This window comes from Primulina eburnea, chromosome 16, assembly GCF_022965805.1.
Source record: "Primulina eburnea isolate SZY01 chromosome 16, ASM2296580v1, whole genome shotgun sequence".
NCBI lineage: Eukaryota > Viridiplantae > Streptophyta > Magnoliopsida > Lamiales > Gesneriaceae > Primulina > Primulina eburnea.
Genome location: NC_133116.1, coordinates 1,712,512 through 1,729,733, shown reverse-complemented (window position 1 = coordinate 1,729,733; position 17,222 = coordinate 1,712,512). Strand labels below are relative to the sequence as shown.

At 35.4% G+C, this 17,222-nt stretch overlaps 3 protein-coding genes across 4 annotated transcripts; 1 reads left to right on the top strand and 2 right to left on the bottom strand.

Annotated features, from left to right (window-relative positions):
• Nucleotides 1–1,511: 1,511 nt before the first annotated feature.
• LOC140816521 (phosphatidylinositol 4-phosphate 5-kinase 1-like) lies at nucleotides 1,512–6,008 on the bottom strand. Its single transcript, XM_073175852.1, has 8 exons — nucleotides 4,440–6,008; nucleotides 4,167–4,331; nucleotides 3,790–3,955; nucleotides 3,542–3,652; nucleotides 3,259–3,452; nucleotides 3,041–3,171; nucleotides 2,851–2,944; nucleotides 1,512–2,341 (listed from the first exon to the last, which is right to left on the bottom strand). Exons 1-8 carry the CDS (start codon nucleotides 5,696–5,698, stop codon nucleotides 2,032–2,034), a joined length of 2,430 nt encoding a protein of 809 aa, XP_073031953.1. The 5' UTR covers nucleotides 5,699–6,008; the 3' UTR covers nucleotides 1,512–2,031.
• A 2,992-nt stretch (nucleotides 6,009–9,000) lies between these two features.
• On the bottom strand, nucleotides 9,001–10,665 carry LOC140816846 (ubiquitin-related modifier 1 homolog 1-like). The gene is made up of 3 exons (XM_073176328.1): nucleotides 9,999–10,665; nucleotides 9,809–9,894; nucleotides 9,001–9,313 (listed from the first exon to the last, which is right to left on the bottom strand). The coding sequence occupies exons 1-3, from the start codon at nucleotides 10,089–10,091 to the stop codon at nucleotides 9,193–9,195; spliced, it is 300 nt and encodes a 99-aa protein (XP_073032429.1). The 5' UTR covers nucleotides 10,092–10,665; the 3' UTR covers nucleotides 9,001–9,192.
• Nucleotides 10,666–11,033: 368 nt separating this feature from the next.
• Nucleotides 11,034–17,092, top strand: LOC140817115 (synaptonemal complex protein ZEP1-like). 2 transcript variants are annotated; one of them, XM_073176717.1, is made up of 15 exons: nucleotides 11,034–11,129; nucleotides 11,251–11,532; nucleotides 11,610–11,659; nucleotides 12,135–12,342; nucleotides 12,421–12,546; nucleotides 12,698–12,796; nucleotides 13,623–14,299; nucleotides 14,392–14,640; nucleotides 14,721–14,849; nucleotides 14,941–15,009; nucleotides 15,085–15,195; nucleotides 15,799–15,906; nucleotides 15,986–16,096; nucleotides 16,167–16,932; nucleotides 17,010–17,092. In XM_073176717.1, the coding sequence occupies exons 2-14, from the start codon at nucleotides 11,379–11,381 to the stop codon at nucleotides 16,185–16,187; spliced, it is 2,112 nt and encodes a 703-aa protein (XP_073032818.1). In that variant the 5' UTR covers nucleotides 11,034–11,129; nucleotides 11,251–11,378; the 3' UTR covers nucleotides 16,188–16,932; nucleotides 17,010–17,092. The 2 variants fall into 2 exon arrangements, with proteins under 2 accessions (XP_073032818.1, XP_073032820.1); XM_073176719.1 differs by lacking the exon at nucleotides 17,010–17,092 and having other exon boundaries at nucleotides 16,167–16,253; nucleotides 16,867–16,934.
• Nucleotides 17,093–17,222: the final 130 nt, after the last annotated feature.

Genomic DNA, 17,222 nt, shown 5'->3' with positions numbered 1-17,222 from the left:
TCCGGTACGAATTGCTCTTGCTTCGATTCTATGCAAACTACATTTGGTCAACATGACTCAGTTAAATTATGGACTTCCTGCAGAACTGGAGTGGTGTTGCCAAAAAGTGCAAGCCAAACAAAGAAAATGGAACTGATATGGATAAGGTAAATCAAACCGAGCTTATTTTTCAGTGTACGTTAGTAATTAAAAAATTTCATGAGATTATAATATCAAGAATAGGTGAATTGTGATTTTATGTATTTACCTTTAAAGCTGGAAGATAGAAATAATAATAATAATAAAAAAAGACTGAATTTCAAATCAATTGATTTATTTTAAAGTCATATACAAAAGTATCAAATTCATTCCTTAGAAAAAATCAAATTCAGACTTCATGTCACTTGAGGCCATAAGGTTGTAATCAATGCATGCATGCATGCTACAACTACCATTTTGAAAAATACGATTAATCATTAATGTAATGAAATATTAAATTCGAAATTTAACTCTAATATAACAAGTGAGAAATGATATAATTACTCTGGACACGCTTAATATTTAACCTCAAAATTTTTAAAAAATAAAAATAAATAAAACTGACTAGATTGTAGTCATTTAGAGTCTTCTTTATTTAAAATTAAGACAAAAACTTGTGTGAGACGGTTTCACGAGTCGTATTTTGTGAGACAAATGTCTTAGTTGAATCATATATGAAAAAATATTATTTTTGACACGTCTCACAGATAAAGATCGATAAAAATTTGTGAAACCGTCTCTTAATCTAAGATTGGATGTATCCAATGTGTTAGTTAGGGGTAATAATGATCCCAAATGCCAATCGTGAATATGTTGAAGATTAAAGCGCGCAACATAAATTGTGTGATTATTATCGACAAATTACTTTTTTATTACAGTGGCGGGGAGTTGTGCGAGGAAAAAAGCAGTGGGGAGCGAATGAGACAGTAGGATCTGAGGTAACAGACGAAAGAAGATCCCCTGAAAAAAGAGCACCAAAGGTCAAAAAGACAACTGGATGGGCCTCATCCACCCTGACCACTGAAAAACTTTGACCTCAAACACTACTCTATATATATCTATATATATTTTTTTTTATTTGGAAAAAACAGATAACTCTCAGGGATTTGTCTAGTTGGGTCGATGAATATTGGATACATAAATAATATTGTGATTTTTAAAACATTTGAATAAGTGGTAGAATTTGATTATTAATGTCAATCCAGGAAGTAGAAATATTGAAGTTGCTCCAAGTAGTGTGCTCCACAGGAGAAGTGTGTGAATCATTAGCGTGTATTTGAATTATTTACTTTAGTAAGAAATATTCAAGGGAGGGGCCTAATCAGATATTTTTTCAAAAGAAGCAAAACATTATCTTATTTTAAGTTTCAAATTGAAGCGTTTCTTTAACATTTGCTTTCTCTTCTTTTCATGCGTTTACAACTCTTCCATTGTCACATTCAAAAATAAAAGCAAATGCGGAGTAAAAGCTTAGTACACAAACTTCAATTTACCTAATTTATTGTCGGAACAAAATATTTTCACAAAATCAAGTATTGCCTATCTTTGTTGGTGAAATATTAACAATCTTAAAATTTTGCCAAGTTCAGTTATAAAAAAAATCGAAATGAAAAAAAAGGAAAACAAGACTGGAGAGGGTGTGGGGATCTCAGAACGAGAGCTCGGAAATCTCAACAAAAAAATCTCATAATTTCCACCACTTTTTTCCCGTATAACTGTACACTTATCCCCCACTCCCATTATTTGAATCTTTTTCTTTGGAGGCAAGTACTTGCTCTGTTCACTATACCTTATCTTTGATGAAAACAATAACACAAAAGTGTCCCAAAGACCAATTAATTTTGATGCACAAAACAGACCTACTTCCAATAACGGCTGATCCACAAAATTCAGCCAAATTCAGACCTCAATTCTTCTCCCTCCGATCCCTGAATTGTTGGCAAAAATCCTCGTTCCCAGAGATTCAACAGAGAATCTTTAGATACATCCCTCTTGGTATTGCCTCAAGTAGTGTCACCTATCTTTAATGAATATTCTCCCAATAAAATCTCGAAATCTTTTGGAATATAGTTTTGGGTCAACTGCTGAAATTGAAGTAGACTTGACCTGTAAGGATTTGTACATGTGCTCAAGTTTCTTGCTAATATCATAGTCTTGTAAAATGTCGATAATTCCAAAATAGAGGACAACTTCGTAGATTTCACCGCTCCGGGAAGGTCTCAAATTGTTGAATCCACCTGGTGTATACTGATCAAAATCGCTCCTCCGAACCACTCGTTCTGCCCGTGCTGGCATGTTAGCTCCAAGTCTGATCAATGGCTTCCTGATCAAGAGCAAAATCGACCACAACCTTACAACTCAGTCACGAAAAATATATATACAATAACAAAAAATATGCCAACAAATGTAAATTTGCCCCAAAAGATGCAGAATAGCCACCCTCAAACCAAAATCCTGGGGTCATTTCCATCAATATTTGTTATAAATGGGGTAAAAAATTAAACAGGACTGGACTGAGATCTTGCTCTTATCCCAAAAGGCAATAATAAGGTGCCCCACAAACAACTGTCTACTAATAAAATGCCTAAACAATATTGCCACCACGGCCAGATGACCTTGCAATTATTCCAACTACCATGCTAAAATAATTGAAGGAAAATTAAATGACAAGGAATATTGCTAATTAAAACATTCATATCTGCAGTTTTCTCTATTATATTAGAAGAAAATAATTTGGGGGGTCACGCTAGAGAGAAATATCTAAGTCCTCGTGACAAATTTAACACACAATTAAGAATCCAATACGTATTTACATATGTTGAACATGCACACCTGCCGGCTAACACCCGATCCATGTCTTGAAGTTCTGCTTCAAGAAATCGACAGCCGCGTATGAATTTCTCATTTTGATAAGAACCATTGTTACCTGAGGGTGATATGAGCAACCTTTAAATCCAAGAAATGATGAATAATAATTACCAATGCATTAACTAGGTATAGCAAAAAAATTATGAAAATTTACCTGTACGCAACAAAAAAGGTGACAAACCAATTTTTTCTGCAGAATTATTGTCACGGAAATGAAGACCAACTAAAAGACTGTAATCCATGATTCCCTCAGCCTCCAAGAATTCACAATCACGTTCGATTTGTCTAGAGAAATAAGTTTATCGAGTTAGAAAAAAGCCAATATTGTGAAATAGAATAATATTGCTGTAACAAGAGATGTAACATACTCACTTTATAACTTCTTGATACCAGTTCGTCTGAAGCCTAAATACAAAGTTTAGATCAAGATCTTTGAGAGTGGTGGTTTCATCTCTCTCACGCTCAGGCTTCTCGGTTGAGCGTCCATGGGATGATCCTTTCAAGTCGAACCTTCTATGTATTCGATACTCAGAGCAGAACAAGTTTCCCATTACGATGAATCGAGTCTAATTCACCAATATTTGAGATAAGTGAGCTAATTTGGCAAAACACTAGTAAAAAAAAACAGAGCTAGTTTGCTTCAAAATAAATGTACCTTGATCCCACCAACTGGTTTTACGCAATGAACGCCAAAGAACTTTGTGACCAAGGAATTTTCATAGCAACAGACATGCTGATGGTAACTAGGAAGCATCTTTACAAGCACCTAAATAAAAAAAATAACCCAACTTCAAATTTGCAGCAATGATTAACCAGGACATGGTGTAATAAAGAAAAAACAATTTTCATGCTTTAGAAGCATATTTTGGAACTTTTAACAAGTCAAAGGGATAGGAAACCAACCTTGACTTCTGGTTTTTTCACTGTTTTGATCATAAACCTATCATCTTGTGTCAGGTAAAAGAAACTTCCACTTTTCCCTAGAGACGAAAGCTCCCTTAGTGCATCATTCCCACAAATGGCTAACATGTAATCCGCGGGATCTACTTGGAATAATTCTCTTAAATGTCTGAAAATGCCAAATAGAATTCACCATTTTAGGATGCAGAAACGGTAAAATGTTCTGAAATCACCATAATCAGATAAAGTAACATATCTATCCAAATGAGAGCATACACAAAAATATGCAAACGCGGAAATATATCGAACTTCTGATGGTAATAGCAAGAACTGCAATTAAGACACGAATCCAAAAACTAAATTCGAAGAGGATTGCATACCTAAACACCACAGGACAATAATCTTTCCATCGGAACTCTACAGATTGATGGGGCGGAGTCAATTTGGATCCTTCGGGAGGGAACCTAGTCCAAAACTTCTCCTTAGGATCAAAATCACTCAGCTTAAGATCACGCACAGAGGAAGTATGCTTTCCCACAGCATATCTACCGAAATAATAATTTAAATAATTAATCAAAAAGGTAAGTAAACTCGAGCAATTGCCTCAATATTGATAGACCAGCAGCCAAACACAAAATTAGCTTTATTATTACCTTATACCCAACTGGAGATTGAGCATCAAATCATAATTCTTGTGCCCTTTGGATATTGTCTGTCCGGGCTTCTTCACTTCCCCGCCACCAAAACACGGATTCTTACGAAACTGTTTTATCAAATCTCGATCCAACGCAAACCCTTCTCTATACAACATTGATGCCTCCACATCATCCATGATATCACAGGTTATATCCCCAGATTCGCCATCCGATTCCCAGATACAAATCCTCGGAAAAGCTCTCTCCGCCATAACACAACCATCCACAGACGACCTCTTCTTCCCACCTCCGCCCCCAATCACCACATTTACACTCTCATCCCCCACCATAAGCAAAGGAGTGGATAGCTTACTGCCAAAATACCCCTGTAAACCTTCTTCAGTCCTATTCCTGTTCTTGGAATTGTGAGCTGGGTAAAAAGTACCGTTCAAAACCTGGGTCCTATTACTATTTTTACTATAATCAGCAGACCAGCATCCAATGTAACAACTTCCATCAGGCCAAGTGAAAACTCCATGCCCTTTTGGAATCCCATTTTCCCAATTTCCATCATACCTGTTCCCGTTGTTCCATACTAAAACGCCTCTCCCATTAATCATCCCATTCTTCCACTCCCCAATATACTCATTCCCGTTACTCCAAACATACCTCCCTTGGCCATCTTGCAGATTCTTCTTCCACTGCCCTTCGTAACAATCCCCATTACCATAATGCTTTACCCCGTAGCCATGCTTCCGATCCCCGGACCACGAGCCTTTATACATATCTCCGTCGGATCCGATATAAGTGCCAGTACCCTCCATCCGACCCGACTTGAATTCACCTTCAAAGGTCGCTCCGGAAGACCAGGAAAACTTCCCCTTCCCACTCGCTTTTCCCTTCTTCCACTCGCCTTCATACATACACCCGTCTTTCCACAAGTACTTACCGGATCCATGCGGCGTATTGTTCGAGAATGTTCCAATATACAGATCTCCATTTGGGAGATATTTCTCGACGATATAAGCTGCGTTGTTCTCTGAAATGGAGGTGGGTGTTACCCTACGGCAGGTGCCTTGTGATTTGCTTCTAGGAATAATGACAACTGATCTCGGCGTAATGGTGGTGCTAGTAATATCAAGGAATTTCTCCGAGTCGGTATCTAAAGTCTCTCCATCCGTTTTCTTCTTGTCATTTTCTACAAGCTTTATGCATAACAGTGGCTCTGGCATTCTTTTCTTCTCTTCTGGCAAGCAAAATAATAAGGTTTCCTGCATGATATTAACTTAAGCAACTCTCCGTTGGGTCGTTGCGCTCAGCTTCGTGGACGGGAAATTTGACAAAAAGCTAGGTGACCCAGCTCCGGCAGCATTTCCCGGCCTATTTCATACTTTTTCTCTCAACTCCGGAGAGAATTCAAGAGACGAACAAGAATAGTTTCAGTAACTTGTCATTGGGGGAATAAGGTGAGAATCCAGTAAACAGTAGTGTAGAGGGGAGGTTTGTAGATAGAGAGAGAAACAGAAGAAATGAATAAGAGGAATCTGAAAAGGCCGATGAAGGAGTGGAGAAAAGATTGGTGAGAAATAGAAATGTGGGAATAAATGAGTGCGTGAGAGAGACAAAAGCGTTGGAGGGGAAGTTTTTTTTTTTGTTGGTAAAAAAAAGTAATTTAGATGAAAATAATATTTTGTGAGAAATCATTCGGTGACGTTTACAGCTTAAAAATACATAACTGAATCCATTATGTTTACGAGGTTTTCCGGTTCTTACTATAAATATTTGATTTATAATCGATCTTATTGAATTTTGAATATTAATCAAACTCAAAATCAAATTATTTGGTTCGATAATTCGTAAGTTACTCACGAGTTTTTGTATTTCATTAATATAATATAATTATATATTAAATAACTAAATTTCAAACATTTCGAATATTTATTTTCGAACAATAATTCGAATGGTTTACGAACATATTTGAATGAGCCAAACTCGAGTTTTAATTCAAATCGAATTCGAGCAAAAATTTTGAACTTTAAATCAAACTTGGACTCAAATATAACTAATTCGAGTTAAATTTGATCTTTACCACTGTATCAAAGATAATATAATGAAACAAAAAAATTGTAGTTTGATTTAAAAAACATCATTTATTAATTTATTTAAACTAATCTTGTCTTTTCTTAAAACGACTTGTAATCTATTTTAACTCGCTGATTATTTAGCAAATTTTAATATACATAAATTTAAAAATATATCAGTGAAATGTACATACGATAATTGTTTGTTTGCATCCATAAAAATCACAAATGACGCATTAGTATGAAACCTAAAAATATCACAATTTTTTCTTCATGACGTGAGAAATTGCGGTCGTGATATTCTATGTGTATTCGGTAAATTTTTCTGACTAATGCAATAATATACAAAACATGTTTACCAATTAAATCACACTAGATAAGTTCTGTGCGATATGCTCGTCCGAAAATGTGTGGCAAAGATAATCAAATTCTTGATTACAAGTCAAACACTCACATATTTCATCAACTTATACATTCATTACAAAATAATATCACGAGCTTAACAAGGTTTGCATTTGGCAATTTTGCATTACATTGAGCATTTCTCACTAGTATATCTATTTGTGGAATATATATACTTATACAAGTTTTACTTGGTTGTTAATGCTAAAATTACAGAAATAATACTTGAGAAAATCAAATGTATTTTTTTTATTCAATCTTGCATCGAAATATGGTTTAATGCAGACTTCATTAATTGCAATTATTAAAAAGAAAACACACACATCTCACTTACTTGAGTACTTGAGTTGATTTAACCTGTGACCTAGAAAAGTTGTCCCCAGTCTTCTGCAAATTTAATGGTTGCAGGTGATTTATCGACTATCCCATATATTCGGTAAGTTCGATCTTGGGTGTAGGGGCAGTGTCCACACACAGGATCAATGGCTGATATTCAATCTCATGAGGAAAAATTTAAAAAAAAAAAAAAAAATTGAGCCAGAAAAAATTCTGACCCTTGGATGTACCACTGCAGGCACTGCCAGAGGTAGGAAGGAATAATCCAATATATTCGGGGTTTATCCAATAAAAAATTAACAGTAGTTATCCTCGGTATCAGATACAATATAATTTTCTATAGTTTTTTAAAATTAAATTATATAAGCATTAACAGAATTTGGCAAACGCCCTGACCCCTAGGATGAGCCATAAACAGTTAGCAACACTAGTTTTGGTAATTTTCCAGACAGTGAAAGGGGCAGGACTGGTCATTTTTGTTGTACAGAAACAACACCTGTGCTTTTGGGCTTAATGGCGAGATTGCCCTACGTTTTTATGGTATGGTCCTCTATAGATTTTAAGCCTATTAATTTGGTGCTAATCATAGGCTCAAGCTGTAATTAGTTTGGTAAACAGACTGATTTTACATAATGGGTTACGTTGTTAAAGGCCCATTACATTAAAACTCATAATTAGAATTAGGACAAGCTACTGTAATATTAGTATTCGTCATTTTCCATCTCTAATAACATTAATTAGATACTGTCAAAATTTTAATCAAAAATTTCCCTTATTGCTCGTAAAACATAATGTAATATTAAAAAAAAAAAATTGGGCCAAGGAGATGTCGGAATTGGTGAAAAATGTTTAGAGTTGTATATTTTCCTAGTAGAGATATACTGGTGGAGGATAATAAATACAAATTAATATTATTAATATCTCTCTCGTTACATTTCATTAATTGTAAATGACCCCTTACGATTTATTAATTGGGTCAGCATTTTTAATGACTGCAACGCAAGCCACGAGTAGTAATTATTGTATTTCCAACTACCCATCACCCTCTGGTTAATTTTTTTTCCTTTTAAAATTTTTTTTTTCGATCTGTTAAAGTCATCATGTTACACATATTTTGATCACGACTCTTTTTGATGGCACGATTAATGTCAATAGTCAAATAAATGCAGTAATTCGTGGTGCAATGAGAAATTTGAGGAGACGAATTAATGGGATGATGCCAATTAAAAAACGACCCACCATACATGTGAGAGCGCAGGCGTGGGGGGGTGGATTGTTGGAGGGACATCACAAGAAATATCGGTTAAATTAAATTTCATGGGAACAAAAAACGATTGGGATCTGAACTCTACATACATAGTTACTTGTATCCTATTTAATTTGGTTGAACTCGTCGGCAAGATCATCTCCTAAAAGGCATACTGTTACAATTTGATCCCTTTCGTTTTCGCTTATGCAAGAAAATTTGAATTAACCCCTATGTTATACAAAAGATAGATATATAAACTCACACGTGAATGCTACTGATTATACTTTCTTTAAAATGTCACTCTGATTCATGATTATTGTTTATTTAAGAAACATTGACACTGAACAAATTTCATCAAGCGTCCTTGTTTCAAAGCACTTTTTTTTAAAGCCCATTATTTGGACGCAGAAACTCTTTCTTCAAGAGCTAAATAAAAGAATAAAAAAATATTTTTACTACTATTATTAAATTAGTAAAGTCAATTACTGTAGAACTAAAGCAAAGAATTGAAAAAAATTAACATCAAACTCATGCATTCGGTGGGAAAATATTCATGTAGGATACTCATACACCATACATCAGTGCTCTTGTGCCAAAGAGTCGATAATAAAGATGAGCGACCAGACAATCCTTGATATAGCATATAACATATCACCTTCCCTGTAATAAATAAATCACTATACTTGTAGTTGCACAATTAAAATTATCCTCCATGCAATGTTGAGATGAAAACGATGACGTCCTTCTCCTCTAGCGCCGTGTCAAGCTGTCCGCTGACTAGTTCACAATCACATTCATTCACAAGGACTAAAACTCCAGGTCTTCTGCATGTGCATCAGATATGAAACTAACGCGTTACATTCTCGTTGTGCTTAAAGTCATTCCAGGGCCAGGTTACAATGACCATTTTTTTCTTTGGATGAAAATGTTGAAGACATAAAATCATTCTCGACCCACCTCCATGAACTCAAACTTTTGAGAAGAAATTAATATCTTACACGATCATCGAGACAAGAGGTCAAATGTTTAAGATATCAACTTGACAAAAGTTGATCTTGAGTAGTTATATCCGAGCCTATATTTCCCAACACCTGACCAATATATATGCAGAACCTACATATTAATCCTGGGAATATTTCCTACATCCCTAACTCACAAGTGATGGGCGTGCTCAAACATAAAATTATTGTTGGCCCACGTTGATGAGATCCAACTTTTGGAAAAAATAATTTCTAACCGAACACTGCTTGAAAATTGAATCATCAACTGTAAAGAAAGGACTCTTTTTTAGATACAGCTATAATGAATGAGTCACTTACACAGTATCCCCTTTCATAAACATTTCGGGCCTTTCCTTAATCAAATTGGTGCGGACCCAAGAGAGCAAGTGTTTCATAGTTAATTGCTGAAAATGAAACAAAATAAACCATAACTTCATATGGTCAACTAGCGGGAAAAAAATCACAGATTACCGTTGAGAAAAATAACTGTAATTCAGAAGACATTCACCTGGTTTTCTTCAGCCTGTAGGTCGACATTTACTTGATGGATCTTCAAAAAATTGCATAAAAGTTCCAGTCCTCCACTGTTTTTCAGAAGCATGGACTTCAAAATTGCAGCAAACAAGGAAAAAAAGAAAACTACGGCGGCAGATTATGAAGTTTATATACACTGACAAGCAGTCTAAAGAACAAGCCCATCATATATTTCATATATAGTGAATCATTATCAGCTGAATAGGCCTGAACTCTGAAGTGAAAAAGAATAGTTAGCCGAACTTCACAAGCTTCGAGCAGCTCTATAGCATCAGATAATACACGCTTTTGCAACAACGCCATGACCAAATTCTGACAATAACCAAAAGGTACTCTTACATTAAGGGCCTGCTTATGGCTGAGAGCTGTATGCAGAAACTCAAAACCATGGAACCATCTTTTTTCAATTCAAGACCAAGATGAAGCTGCTCTTTTGATTGTTTATCTATTTGGAAGATGGATCAGATGACTTACGCAATAACTTCTAATCGAGATATGGTCATATATAACTAAGAGCACCATAAGCTACGGAACAATGGTGTCGTTAAAAGAATTTCTATGAAAAGATAGACATAAATTAAAAAAAAAAGTGCGGTTTTACTATATTCCTTAACGTATATCTATATTTTCCAACTTGCCTTTTCAAGAATGTCCCAAGGGTCGCATGAGCGAAACAAACTAAAGCAAGGATATAATATGCGTTTTGAAAACTCCTTTTTTTATAATATTTTTTTTTTATATTATGCGTTTTGAAAACTCCTTTTTTTAAAAATTTTCCCAAGAACATGCGTTTTGAAAACTCCTTTTTTTTTGTGGCTTCGGCCTTCCCAAAAAAAAATCCTTTTTAATATTTTGAAATCGTTCGAAGCAAATAACTGCTGAACTCTGAGGTTTAATTTAGTAAAATAAGCAAAATGTGCGAGGTGCAATTTGTGTGCGAGTCTTCAACATTCGCTGTACCCTCCCGCAGGGTATCATTGCCTGCTTCAGGAAACGATCCACCGTCAACTAACCCAAATCTATAAATACCCATCATTGGTTCTAACTATACGCTTACTTCTCACAAGCCTCGACACTCTCAGAAGAGAAAATTCGATTCGTACAGGTTTTCAGTTTCAGTTTTCTACTCATTCAAAGAAATTCTGATTTATTTTCAAAATGAAGAGATGATCAACCAATTTATTCGCATTTAACTGTTTATAATTTTCACACATTTCAATCCGCAGGTTCTCGATTAAGTAATGAAGTGCATTTCGCTTGACTCGATAAATTGAAGCTCGATAAAAACTTTGAATTGTGACTCTTCAGATTGAAATCTAGGGATTCAATTCCAGATTTTATCGTGATTTACAAAATGAGTCGGATTTTAGGACTGTCAGGCTTGAAAAGCCTCGAACAGTTCAAGTATCAACCAGGTTCTAAGTCTGGAGCTGCGAAAACGAAGACACTTCCGATTTCCTTGGACTCGGTTTCCTCTGGAAGCTTCTCGAATCTGAAGAGTACTGCAGGTTGTACATTTTTTAGTTATGCTTTGACAAAACACTTGTGCGTATCTAACTAGTTACGTTGATTTTTCTTTGTATAGAAAAATTGATCAAAGAACAAGCTTCTACAAAAAATGACCTCGAACTTACAGTAAGACAATAAATAACTCTCACATTGTTTACTCATAATTTTCTGCATATTATAAAGTCGAACTTGTATATATGCATCTGTCCGTATGCTTATATTGCAGTTTTTCGTCCATTCATGATTGTATAGCTGTTTGAGATTGTGGTTTATTCGACTGAAAGCAAGTAATATGTGTTGTGTATATGTTTCCATTATTCTTATATTAATAGGCGTACAAATTTGGAATCATAAAACTATTATTGGTCCCCCTTCGGTAAGCCTGAGCTTTTTGGGAAAGAGGCTAACTACCGGTAGATGTAAAATTGTTCATATATTTGGTACATCTAAGCAGGGACATGTATCATAGTTTTGCATTTATTTTTTAAATGCAAAACCTGAAACTGAAGTCAGACTACCACATCTTTTTGTGTGTTTTGGAAATTTCATTTGATTTCTTCATTTAATGAACAAAACGGGTGTGGACTTTGTCGACATGCAGAATTCTAAGCTCAAGAAACTGACGGAGCAAATTCAAATACTGGAAGAGAAATTGCAAACTGCACTCAATGAAAATGCAAAGCAAAAAGTGAAGCAGAAAGAGGATGAGAAGCTCTGGAAAGGACTGGACTCTAAGTTCTATTTGACAAAAACGTTGTGCGAACAACTCGATGGAACATTGCAGCAATTAACTATTCAGGTTCAGGATGGTATGTGTTCTGTACAGCAGGAGATTGCTCATTTCGGTTTTACAGATATTCTGTCGCACTGAATCTATGCTCTTGCAGCTGAGAAAGATAAGGCATATTTTGAAGATAAACTGTCTGAAACATCAGTTGCCCTTGATAAATTACATGAGCAGATGAAGTCTATGTCCTCGAGGTTGGAGTCTTCAGAAGAAACGGTTAAAATTAGTGAGCGACTAACTCCATTAGTTCATCGGTCAGATTTATTTTTTGAATGGATCATCGAAGAAGTGATATCAAATTATTGGACTTGATTCTTTATGTTGTCTTTTTGTGATACTTTTATAATAACGACATGCCTTTTTTACGATAAATCTAGGGGGGCAAGAAATTATGGAACTTGGTCTTGCTAAGGAACAAATGGAGAAATTTTTCCTGGATGAAAAGAACAAGACAACCATCCAGCTTGCAGAGAAAGGTAATGCCGATCAAGTAAAATTTGAAAAATTAAATTAATTCAGAGCTAAAGCTTCTGGGATGCTGTATATTTTTATTAGCCCAAATCTAATAAGTTCAATGAAAGAAATATTCATGACTCTAAGAACATCCAAAAGTATTTGTTTTACCTTTTTTATTCATCAAGTGTACCGTTAACACCATTAATCTAATCATTTGGTGTTGTAATATAACTCCACAAAGTCGTTCACACACATTTTGCTATTGAAAATTACTACAGTTATTGGCTTCAAAAAACAAAATGAATACAGTTATCATTATAAGGACGATAATCATCAGTCTATTTTCTGGTAGCTCTAATTTCTTTCAGTTTTAGAGCCAGCATACTTTTATCAGCTAATAGCTATTAAATATAAGTGGTAATCCCATCACATTGTTTGGTTTAGTGAGAGGATTTTTGGGTTGGTTAAATAAGTGGAGCTAAATAATCCTCAGGATTTCAACTTATGCTGATTGAAAAGAAACCAATTAATTTGCACATTGAGTTTTGTTTACATGATTTGATAGTTTTACCACCCAACCTCAATTTGCATTTAGTGATAATGTTAGGAGAAGATACATGTTGTATTTTTTTCAATTTACTTGAAGATAAATCAAAACAACCAAAATATATAGGTAACTGGTCGTCAATAGATATCAACGGTTCTTGACGTGAAATTAACTCCTTTGCTCACGCCGCTACCTTGTGAAATTGAGAACTAAGATGCAATCCCAGGATTTTGGTATTTACACTTCTGTAAGACACTTTGGCTCCGAATGATGTTCCATCATTTTCTATTTTGAACCAGATAACAAGATTAAAAATTTGGAAGAAGCTGATGACAGTAATCAGCTGGCTTTGAAAAGTTTGACTTCTAAGTTGGAAGAGTTGCAAGTTGAATTGAGAGTAAAAGAAGAAGACCTGCTACAATTGAGGAACTCCGAAGAAAAATTGGTGAAAGATAACATGGATCTACTATCTAGCAAAAACGATTTTGCTAACAGGTTAGAAACGGCACTCATCGAGTTCAAGAATCTGGAAGATTTTGTCAACTTGGTTGTTGAGAGGGTTACAGAATTGGAGAATCAAAGCCTAGCCTTTTCTGAAAATTTAATTCAGCTTAATGCTTTATATGATTCGTGTCTTGAGCTAGCTAAGAAAGAGAAAGAACTTGCTGCTGAGAATGCTCAACAAAAGTTTGATAAGATCCTCTACCAGTCTATATGCGTCACATCAGAGAAAAATACTTTACAATTGGTTAATCAGGAATTGAATGGTAAAGTCCTTGAGCTTCAGAAAGATCAGGAATTCGCAATGGTGCAGCATGCAGAAGATTGCCGGTTGGCAGAAGAGAAAATTCGGAAATTGGAATCCGAAGCAGAAATACTTTTATCTAAGCAGACTGAAATGCAAGCCTTCATAGCCAAATTAGAGGATACTGTGAAGATTTCATTAGAAAACTCAAGATTGTCTGAAAAAGAAATGGTGAAAGCTAATTTTCATTAACCATTGGCCTTTTCAACTTGATATGTGATGATGGTCAAGCTTTTTATTTGTTTTTATGTTGTGCCATGCAGAAAGATTTGTCTCTGAAACTTTCCAAGGTAAATAATGATAGTAATAATCTTATCAAAGGGTTAAAAGCAGATATCCTCGAAAAGCAAGAAGTAATCGATCGTTCGAAGAACGATATTGAAAAAAATGAAGAAAATTTAGTATCACTTGAAAAAAGAGTCAGTGAGCTTGAAATTGCGTTGGAGGAGAAGGACCAGCTAATATTGGAACTCAAGACGAGAGAAAAACAGTTGGAAGATCAGAAAGAAGAGGTTATTTCACAAGTCTTTTACTTTAAATGTGTAGTATAGCCTCTTGAATGTGTAAGATATGATTTGGCTGTCTGTTTTAGATCAAGACATCACTGAATGATGCTGTAAATAACCTAGAAGAAGCGAAGAATCAATACGAACAGTTGTTAGAAAGTAAACAATTAGAGTTGTCAAAGCATCTGAAAGAAATATCTCAGAGAAATGACCAGGTACTCTCTTTCACCATCAACATTACAGCAGCTTCTAACAGCACATCTCTTCTTTTTTTATGTGTGCAATTGACTGGTTGGAGTTGATCAGGCAATTAATGATATACGGAGGAAGTACGAGATGGAGAAGCAGGAGAGTGTTAATCATGAAAAAGAAAAGGTTTTGTTACTCACTTTTCCTTTTTGAGTTTCTGTTTCAATTCGATTAATTTTGATTACCTGTGTCAATTTCTAGGCCGAGAAAGCTATCAGGGATGTGGAAAAGCAACTGGAGGAAAAGGTGGCAGAAAATAAAAAAGAATCTCAAGAATACTTGATTCGTGTACAAGAAGAACATGCTGCATTGGTATGATACCGTATAGAGGCCGTCTTAAGCTAATAATATTTTACTCTTATTTTACAGTTAAATTAATTCCATTGAGGTTTGTTATTCTGGTTGTATTTGATTCGAGTATAAAAGAACCGTTGTGAAACTGCCATAGGAAGAACATTGGAATGGTCTTGTAATTCCACTTGCTCGGTTCAAGTGAAATTTGTTATTGTTCTATGGCATAAAACAAACAAGAACCGAGAATTTCACCTGGTTTTTGTCCCCATTCCACGTGAGGGTGAATTTTTTCTTTTATTTGGGGCCACAAAGATTTTCTCCCACATTAGTACTCTCTATTTCTCTACTGAAGATAACTCAGGAATTAAAGAGAGAACTTTCCAGTTGGCAGTTGCCACTGATAAGCTGCCATATGTGGTCATATGATTTGATACATTTGGAAATCTGGGAATTATGGGCTAATGTGAATGTGCTGTTGGTCTGGATTGTTTGTAAATGAACATAATGGTATTCTCAGGGTACCTTTTTTATTCTATAATTTGCTGGCTTTATTTTTGAGAGAATCTAGGAAAAAATTCTGAACAGCAATAAAATGGTGAGATTAATGTGTTGTCGATGTAGATTGGCCGCATTCAGCAGGGATACAGTAGCAAAGAAATGACCCTCATATCTAAGCACAGTGAAGAACTGAGATGCTCCCAGCTTCAAGCTGAAACTGAGCTCAGAGAGGTCTGTCACTGTAACTCTTAATTTGCAAACAATTGTAACAAGTGATCATACATTTTAATGTTACATATATTTTCTGTAGAAAACAGCATCACTTAGGTCTGAGCACGAGGCTCAGCTACGAGCTTTGAGGTGTGAGCACCAAGATGAGTGCAGAAGACTGGAGGAGGAGTTGGATATTTTAAAAACCAAGGTAATTCATGTGATTGCACCATAGTCGTGTTACCACTACCTTATTGTGGTCATGGGTTTTTATATCTTAGGAAGAGCAGCAGAGGGCATAACTGCAACTGCAATGGAAAGTAATGGGTGACAACCCACAAGACGACCAAGAAGTCAACTCTAAAAAGGTCTGCCTGTAAGCTGTAACACCTTGATACTCCCTTCCATTATCCCCACACTGACGAAAATCAAGAAGTATCTGTGTTATAATTGCCATCATGAATTGATGCTAAATTAATGGTCCATAGGTTAAATCTTTTTATTTATCGTTTGGAAGCTGCATAGGAATATAAACAGTTATGTCAGATGGGTGCAAATATTTATATCCTGGCCTGATTCTTCAATTGAGGAGAGAAACTGCGTGGTCTTTATTTGCCGAGGAGCTCACGTTGATAAACTCTAGACACTGGCAAGAATTGGTGATAATATCACCATACATGATAATAACAAACATTCACGAGGTTTCCGAAAACTGGTCTAATATAGCTCATGACTCAATTATTATTTTTCTTTCTGCATGCATTACAATTACACAAAGATTCTCCTTAATTCACAAGCTGGTAGGGGAAGAAATAGTCTGACTTTGAAATGTTGTCATAAAAAAATACAAATTACCAGATCTTGTCAGTTGGAAGCATATTATTGATTAATTTGTAACTGAGTTCTTCACCTGTTCTGTTCTTCGCCACTTTTCATAGTTGAGGTCCTATTTATATAAATATTCAATTTTTGTCAACCAAGACGAGAAGATCTGGCAGTGGCAAGAGAATTAAGCATGATCTGGACAGAACAAAAGGAGATGAAAAGGTGACACTTAAAGGAAAATTGTTAAGATTCACAAACTGGTGTTATGATTGGCCTGAATTTCAATTGATTTTTTGCAGGATTCACCATACCAGAAAGATTCTCAAACACCAGTGTCAAATTTGTTGAAAAGGGTGGAAAAGGTTAACCCTGGAAGTGTAATGAGTCTTCCTAAGCATAGTAGGAAGGTAAGATCATTTCACTTGTTGTGCATGAATTCTCGTGTATACGGACCTCTATTTGTGTTTCCTGTGGTGCGTGCTTATTTTAGTCTCGTTCATGTTAAACCAAGA